The sequence below is a fragment of the Ursus maritimus genome, unplaced genomic scaffold, assembly GCF_017311325.1.
Source record: "Ursus maritimus isolate PB19 unplaced genomic scaffold, ASM1731132v1 scaffold_27, whole genome shotgun sequence".
Lineage (NCBI taxonomy): Eukaryota > Metazoa > Chordata > Mammalia > Carnivora > Ursidae > Ursus > Ursus maritimus.
In genome coordinates, this window is record NW_024425230.1 from 10,295,877 (window position 1) to 10,304,782 (window position 8,906).

The window sequence follows — 8,906 nt, forward strand, 5'->3', positions numbered from 1 at the left end:
GAGTGGAGTCACAACTTGGGCCGCAGTAAAGAAAAACAAAGCATCCACAAAACCTTACTGGCTCTCAAAACATGCCTTCCCATCTCTATCCAGTTACCAAAGGCCGGGGTCGGGGTGGGGGTGGGGGTGAGGGTGGGAGGCGGGGGCCTCGGGGTCGAGACCCGGGGCGGGGGTGACAACTTGGGGGTCTGCAGGAGCCGCCCGGGGTGGCACCGCATGAGCACGTGGTCATTCCCCCTCCTCTACCCCCTCAGGGACCCGACACCTGCAGGATGTACCTGCCGGCATCTCGAGAAAACGTCACCTCCACGCCCTCCACGGCCACGCGCTTGCTCACCGCCTTCATGCTGACCTCCGAGGCGATCACTTCCGGGCCATCCGGAAGGCACTCGCCGCGTGCCGGCCGGAAACCCCGGATGTCGGCGTCCCGGTAGCCCCGGTTCTTGGCGCACTGCTCCAGAACGATGGCCTTGGCGGAGGCGTCCATGCCGATGTGCACAGCGAGCTGCGTCCGCACACGCGGCAGCCAAGAGGTTAGGGAAACTGAGTCGCGCTCTGCTGCCCGGATGTTGCTGAAGGGCCAAGCCCGGCGAGAGCACAGGGTGCAAAGCATCGCAAAGACCAGATCCGGCACACACCCTCGGGGCTTCCCCGCCGACCTCCCCTAATGAATGTGCGGGGATGAAAACCAGCTGGATAGAAACCCATGTGGCATTTAATTTAACTCCTTTTATAGGGGCAAATATTCTTGCAGGGTAATGTATTCCCCGTCTTTTCCCTCGGGGTCCCCCGGTAGCTAAGACTAGCATAGGAGAAGCTTAGTGTTTCTGGGGAATCTTCCAACTCTTTTGTGAAACTCTAATAAAGGAAGTTAGTAACAATGTGATAAAATATTGTTAGGATTTCTTGAGCTTATTATTTTTCCTCTTTGAAAAAAATAGCCGTGGAGCATTTTATAGAAACACCTGGGACAGTTGTCTTAATGGTGGGATGGGGTGTGTTGTGTTAATCTCATCATCTGGTCTTCCCATTGTTTGGACATTTGTTGTACCAGTTTTTTATATAATGACTCTGTTCGGATAGAAAAGGCTGGAAGTGATGAAGATCGGACCTCCCCAGACAGGCCACCCACCGACCGCCCTTCCAGGCCCCAAAGGTCCTTGTCTCCAGCTTCACCTCACAGCCAACCTGCTGTGCATGGCCATGACTGGGACCTAACCCAAGACCCTATCCGTTTGTTGGAAACTATCTTTGAGTCCTGGCGAGGAGTGAAGATTCCATTTACTTTCCTCCTTCTCTCTCTCCAGAATCTTCTTCCAAGATCCATTCTGTATTTCAACTTAAACTTTAACGAACAGACCCAGAACCTTAGAAAATTGGGTGGGACCTTACTGGTGGGACATGGGGCAGGGTGCACCTCAACCATCAACCCTAGAACCAGGGTCCAGGGGTCCACAGGTTCTGGGGTTCCACCACGTCATCATCCCACCGCAGCCCCCAGCCTCACTGCCTCCACAGCCATCATTTACTTGCGGTCGAAGATCTTCCCAGATTCTGGTGACCCTCTGCTTCACCTCCCTGTAATCTACAGGCAGCTGAAGAATCCGCAGCTCCACCTTCACGTCGCTGTTCAGGCCCAGCTTGGACAACTCCTGCAGAAAGAAACAGGTAGACTCACTTTTCTGGATGGAGGACCAGGAGAGTCCCTGAAAAGCTAACACTTGGGTCACTCACTCTATTCCCAGGGGCCTTCTGTAGGCTTGGAGCCTGACCTCAAGGAGCTCACATGGTGGTGAGGGGCCAGCGGGAAAGTCACAGTTCCTGCCCCTCAAGGCCCCGAAAGCCTTTCCCTTTGGGATGCGGGTACCCCCGCGGCATATAGGACCCAGTCTGCCGGTTAGAACACAGTCCGCAAAAGGGATGCGGGGCAGATGTAGAGAACAGATGGGAGCGAGCCAGATGAAGAAGCTGGGGAAGGGCTTGTCTGGCAGAGGGGCTCCAGAGGCACGGGGGGGATTAGGGCCCGAGCCTTTGGGAAACATGGTGTGACTGGCGCTGGGCAGTGGGTGTGGGGCAGGGGAAGCCTTCTGGGTGTCCTGCACCTCCAAGGACGGGATGTTTAGCACCCCTGGACTCTGAGCTGAGCATTAACTGCCTGTTGCACCCCTAGGCACTTTAACAAGTAACCCACCACCACCAATGGTGTATCAGGGAGCACTGCACGTGGGAAGGGTGGGAACAGAAGCTAGAAAAGTCTGTGGAAGCCCGACTGAGTGCTCAGCTAGAGGTTGGCCTTTAGCTAAAGCAAAAGGGAGCCATCAAAGGATTGTGTGCAAGGAGCTAATGGGTCAGGGCCTCCCCCTAAGAGGATGGAGGTGGAAGACGGCTGGGGGGGTATCAAAAGGTTGACTTTTGACCTGCTGAGTTTGAAGGGGAGAGACCTGGTTCCTTGGCTCTGTGTGTCTGGAGCTCACAGAGAGGATTCTGGGAAGACAGTGGCATGTCAGGCCTGCAAAAACATGGGTTTAGGTGAGATCCAGACAGAGTGTGTGAGAGGGGTGGCGGTCGGCAGAGAGAGAAAAGAAAGGCTGTGGAGAAACCCAAGGTCAGAGAGCACCCTCCTTTACAGGTGGGAGTTTGGAAGGAAGAAAGCCAGGGAGTGAGAGCTTAAGCCTGCGCTATGCGCTGTTGAGAAACGTTAAATCAGGAACCTAGAGGCCAAGTCCTTTCCCTGTTCTGGGAGCTGTGCTGGTCACCAGGATGGTTTTGGATTAACACCTTTTTCCTGCCTCCCTTTGCTGGCATTTTAGGACACATCCGGGAGCTTGCATCCTTGGATGGAGGTCGCGGCCAGGCTTGTCAGGCCTGCCCAAAGGTCACAGACGGAACATCTCAGGTCCTGCCCTGGGCTTCAGAGGAGACAAGCAGGGCTCTGCTGCTTTCATGGAGGAGGGCACTTCTGGCTGACTTTTGGTGTCTCAGGTCTGTCCTCAACCAGCTCTGCCATCCTGAGGGGCTCGGACACCCACGCAGAAGCCCAATTCCCCCACCCAGCTCAAGGTATGTCCTCTTCCAAAAGTAAGTGCCAAGATCACATCCCCATTTGGGGCCTGAAGGGTTCATTTGCCTGACTCTGATGGTGGGAGGCTGGAAGAAGGGCCAGATCACGTGGGGCAGTGGCCTGGAGGCCGAGCTTCCAGGTGGACATTCTTAGGACCAGACAGAACCAAGGGGGTTCCAACTCCTGTGTCCCCATATTGACCCCTGCCCTGAGGGGAATGAGTGAGGCGGGAGCAGGAAGGCTGCACAGGGCCCGGCCCCTCCGGAGGCGCCCAGGGCAGGCAGGCATTGCTCGGGGGCCACAGTTGCCTTTGTTGGGAGGATGAGGAGGCCGTGGCTTGGCTCTGGGCTGCTTCTCAGAACCCAGTCATCTGCAAAGAACTAGTTTCTTCACCTCGGTGGGCTTCTCTGAGCAAAGGCTGCAGGGGAGCCTCAGAATCAAATGGAATTGCCTGGGAATCTGCTTTCAGAGCTCTCCCCCGCCTCGAGAAGCTGTTACAGCTCTGTCGTCAGTGGAAACATCGAGTAGTTATGCTCACTAAGCCTGCAAAGACGCCACGCCCGAGGGATGGGGACATCCACCCTGAGCCAGGCAGGCCCAGGCAGGCCCAGGCAGGCCCAAGCAGGCCCAAGCAGGCCCAGCGCCCAGCCGGCTCGGCGCTGACCGGTCAGTGCCCCCTCTTCACAGAGCAATGCGATTCTGCTTCTGGATTGGCCCACGAAGCCCAGACCACGGCAGGCCACAGCGGGGGCCCCCTTATTTTTTTTCCCCTACCTCAGCTTTTTCTTGCCACCCCACACCAAGCCAGTTGAGAGGAGAGGAGAGAGGAAGCAAGTCCCTGGACATCTCGTGGGTCTCCCAGCCGCTGTGGGGGCCTGGGGGCCAGCTTTGGGGAGCTCCTTTGCATGACCTTCCTGTGCCTTCGTAACAAAGTGGGTGGCTTAGCACCAAACTTTATCACCCAAGCCTGTAGGAAAGAAGTCCAAAATCCAGGTGTCGGCAGGACAGTGCTCCCTGTGAACCTGTAGGAGGAAGACCCCATCTGCTTCTTCCAGCTTCCCGGAGCCCTGGGCTCCGCAGTGTCTCTGCAGGCTTCCCGTCATCTTTCCTCTGCACACAGCTGCCTCGGAGTCCAGGTTCCCCCCGTTTTTTAAGGACACTTAGCCCCTAACACCATCTGAGGCCCTGCTTCCCAGAAGGCTGATGGCATCACTCTGGCCAAAGTAGAAAGCGCTGGAAGCCAAACTTCATCCTCCTGGGAATCCACAGAGCCAGTGTGGGATGGACGGCATTCGTCATTGGACTCGACACTTCTGTGTTTTTTTATTTATCTGGAAAATGATTCCCAGGAGATTAAAGCATCCTGCTTCTGCTCATCACACGTTTCCTTTCAAGCTGCCCATCTGATGCCCAAACTCACTTGACCATGGGCTGGAGCTCGTGTGCCCCCGGTGGGTTCCAGTGGACCCCCGGGGCCAGGGCCCAGCTCCACAGCCAGCCCGCGAGAACCGCGGCCCAGGACACGCAGACGTGGGCTCTGGGTGGAGTAAATACAGATGTCCCGAGCTGCGTCCCGTCAGCTCTGGCCGTTTGTTGCCACCCAGTCAATGAAGAAAAACTTCCAGTGTCTAGAGACCTTCGGCCGTGAGAGCCGCACACAAGGGACTGTGGACCCGTGTCAACTTGAACTTAAGTAGGTGGTGCCTTCGAGTTACTCTCCAGCGTCTTCCTGGTGTATGTTCTCTTTCGAACTAGAACGTCACTCTCTTCCGCTTTCTTTCCACTGTCGTCCTGACACAGGAAGAGCCTGCCGCTTGGCGGGTCGGCCCTGTCGCCAGGGACTCTTCTCAAGCGCAGAGCCTCCCCTGGAGGAGGTGACCCCTGCCACCCACACCGTGCAGCCGGAAGTCCTGAGGCCTGCTGGGTCCCCTGGAGCCCTTCGAGCTGGGGGAGGGGCAGGGGGTGGATGGCAACTAAACCCAGCAGAGGACAGAGGACAGACAGGAGAGCCACTATACCTCCACAGGCTGCAGGCCTCGCCTGGGCCCTGGCCAAGCCCCTTCCCAAGACCCTGGGAAGTCTGCAGCCATCCCGAGGTCACCAGGACAGGTGGGGGACTGTAGAAGTGTAAGAGGATCCTGTGGACCGAAATGTGTCCCCCCCAAATTCATAGGCTGAGGCCCTAACCCCCAGTGCGAGGGTACTTGCAGACGAGGCCCTTGGGAGCTGATGGATGAGGTCAGGAGGGTGGGGGCTCCAGGATGGGATTAGTGTCCTGATAAGAGGAAGAGACGCCAGAGCCTTTCTTTCTCTGCCACGTGCGGGCACCTTGATCTCAGACTTCCCAGCCTCCGGAACTATGAGAAATACACGTCTGACCACCCGGGCTATGAAATTCTGTCATGGCAGCTCGAGCTGACTGATACACGGGGCTTTGGGTCAGTAATGACATAGGGCCTAGCTGAGTCTCCGGTACATGCCCACTCCGCCATCCAGCTCGTTCCGAAGCTTGAAAGGGCCACACACAGCCCGGGACTGCAGTCAGAAGCTGACGTGGCATATTGAGGAAACTTTTCTAACTTGAAATCATGGAGACAGTCTCCAGGCACTGCTTCACGTGGACAGTCGGCTCACTCTCTCATTCTTTCTCCTCTCTCTCTCTCTCTCTCTCTCTCACACACACACACACACACACACACACACACGGTGTCCTGGGCCACCTACCCAGTGCCCATGGCAGACAGAAGCATTTTACAAAAAAGCAGCCAAGCCGGTGCTCATCACCAGCCTCAGCCTGGAACGAGGTGGGTGCAGGGCAGGAGGGGGCGCAGACAGAGCCAGCCCCAACTACAGTGCCACGGGGAAAGGCCTGGGCTTTGGGGTCAGGAGGACGCTGGTTTGAGACCTGGCTCTGCCACCTTCCACTGGGTGAACACGGGCATGTTACTTAGCCTGGGCGCGACTCAGTTTTCTCATCTGTTAAATGGGGAGAGTGAAAAGTCCGAGGAGTTTTCACAAATGTTGAGTGAGAGGATTCACAAAAAAGTGCCCAGCGCCGTGCCTGGCACATAGTCAGGGCCTTATATGAGGGATCAATGCTTATAATTAATCCATATTAATTTGAGAAAGTCATGCAAGGATTTATTGAAAGTGACATTTAGTAGAATTTGATGAGCCTGGGGCCTGTCGGAAGCAGTGAGTAGAACATTCTGCATAAGCAGAAGGCAGGCCTCCTCTCTGCCGAGAAGGGCTGCTTGTTTTAGCAAAGAGAGTGCAGGTTCTGTGCAGACCTGGAGGGAGCCAGGGGTTCGTGCTTCCCGGACTGGCACACTTTCCCAACTAGAAGTGCACTGTGTTTTCTGCTCAAGGAGGAGAGAGACAGAGCCTGGCATGACCACGCTCACCATGGCGCCATCCCGGGCGCTGGGCCAGACAGAGGAATGACAAGGCGCAGCACGACACAAGTGCCCACGCAGGGCCCATAAACCCTCAAAAAAGCCCGAACCCCACCAGTTGCAAAGGTCCTGGGGAAGTGGGGAGCCCGCCTTCTGCCTCCTTCTCCCACTTCTTCCAGGCTCCACATCTCCTGAAATCTGGTCCCCAGGAACACATGGCAGTTTAACAAAGGGAACCGAAGGAAGAGAAAAAGACACCAGTTGCTCTCTGAATTTTTTCAAATCCGCCGAGGCTGTGGCACCAACTGGTGTTGTAAAAACAGTTGCTGCTTTTTCAAAATGTGATTGCTTCCGCTATCAGATGAGAGTTCGGGGCTAGTACCAGCAAGCGAGAATGTGTCTCTTCATTCAGTCATTCAGGCAAAACTCCCGGACAGCCGGCGCTGTCCTCTGCCCTGGGTTCAGCATGTCCTGGAGGGTCACATTCTTAGAGGAAACATGGACTAGAAACGGGAGGTGATGACAGGATCCTGGCAGGAAGGGCTGGGTTGGGCTTCAGAAGCCCAGGGGTAAGATGGAAGGAGCCCAAATCTTGCCTCTTCCATTCCCAATTGTGTTGAGTTTGGGCAAGTCATTGAAACTTGCTGAGCCTCAGTTTCCTCATCTGTAAACCACAGTCAGATGGGACCTCCTTCATTGCTGTAAAAGGCTGCTCTAAATGTTAAGCCATGCACATGGATTTGCAGTCTGAGAGGGCTGCGTGGAGGAGGGGGCTCTGACCAGGGCTTGGAGGATTAACAGGATCCTGCCAGGGAAAGCAAGAGTGAAGCTTGGAGCTGTGTGGAGACACTCCTCTCTTCCTTCCTCCTTCCCTCCCTCCCTTTCTTCATCCCTCTCTCAATGAATTTATTGACAGGAAAACCCCTGAGAAGAAATAAGTTAAAGAAAAAAAAATCAGGATCTCAGACTATTTCCTGTAGCCATTCATGGAAATGGAAACATACTGAAATGGGTATCCCTTGAGGAAAGAGGGTGATTCTTTTATTATTATTATTATTATTATTATTATTATTATTATTATTATTATTTTATTATTATTGCAGTATAATTGACACATGTAGGGGCAATTCTTATCTCTTTTTATACTCTTCATAAGACTTTAACAATGGGTATGTATATACTGTTTTTCTGGTTCTAAAATCTTTAAAAAAAAAATAGTTCGCTCAGTAGACTAGCTTCCCCTGGAGAATGCTTGCTCTGTAGGGGATTATGCCTGGCACCTCATCAGAACCTTCCTGATGAAAGGCTAACAATGCCCCCATTTTACAGATGAAGAAACTGAGGCCCAGAGAGGCTACGATTAAAAGAAGGGAGGAATATCCAGGAAGGATATGTTAGCACAACAGTGGGGTCAACTGTTTAAGTAATTTGGGAAAGCATAAGTGATTTGGGAAATCTTGGGATCCTGTTTAAAGGTCACTCTCTGGGCACTGGGGTGGCTCAGTGGGTTAAGCAGTTAAGCATCTGCCTTCAGTTCACGTCATGATCTCAGGATCCTAGGATTGAGCCCCACATCAGGCTCCCTGCTCAGTGGGGAGTTTGCTTTTCCCTCTCCCTTTGCCCCTCTCCCCACTCGTATTCTCTCTCTCTCAAATAAATTTTAAAAATCTTTAAAAATAAAAAAGGTCACTCTCTTTTCCTTAACAATGCCAAGTTCCCTTCTCCATATGTGACAACTGTCCCAGCATACTCCTCTAAGTCATTCCTCCACACTCGTGGGTCATGGTCTGAAAAAGCCAGTAACAAAAACAGAGACCCCTATAATTCCCAAACCTCTATCTGAAGCAGTTGTTTCCAAATATTTTGATCATGTGCCCCTATTAATAAAAGATTTTAGTGTGCACACAGATACACACACACACACACACACACACACACACACACACAGAGTCATTAGCTGATATCTTGATGTCTCAAGGCATGATACACCCTTTAAATAGTCTTCATTATTCCTAAGCGGATATAAATCTGTATTTCCAAAGGTTTTCTTAATTCCTCCTCTTGGGGGTGGGGGCAGTGTCTTATCAGATGGTCATTGTTTTTATGTAAAAACCTTGGCTGGCGAAGAGCTCTTTGGAGGAGGAGGGGAATATCAGTTACTTTCACATGTTTGCTCAGGTTCTCATTAATCGTGTAATCTTTTATTTGTGGGTTTTTGCAGATTATATTTGTGAAGGTTCCTTGATCATAATTGAAAGATTAGTTTAATTAAAACTGGATCATATCATCCTGAAACCCATTAACTTGGCTGAAATACTTGTAATAAATTAAAGTGAATCAGAGAGGAAGGGCCTCTTTAGCACCAATGGCATCCCTCACCCCAAGGGTGAAACGTTCCTTTGCCCCTCTGAAAAAATGTGTTATTTCACATTTTACACAATCTTGTGCAG

At 52.9% G+C, this 8,906-nt stretch overlaps 1 protein-coding gene across 1 annotated transcript in view; it reads right to left on the reverse strand.

The window, feature by feature from the left end:
* Nucleotides 1-4,164, reverse strand: part of PGPEP1L (pyroglutamyl-peptidase I like) — a 4,812-nt gene extending 648 nt beyond the window's left edge. Inside the window, exons 1-3 of the mRNA XM_040642609.1 lie at nucleotides 4,015-4,164; nucleotides 1,530-1,706; nucleotides 279-505 (exon numbers count right to left, since the gene is read on the reverse strand). Of these exons, the coding sequence (XP_040498543.1) occupies nucleotides 279-505; nucleotides 1,530-1,706; nucleotides 4,015-4,164 (554 nt within the window). The remainder of the gene's footprint in view (nucleotides 1-278; nucleotides 506-1,529; nucleotides 1,707-4,014) is intronic.
* Nucleotides 4,165-8,906: the final 4,742 nt, after the last annotated feature.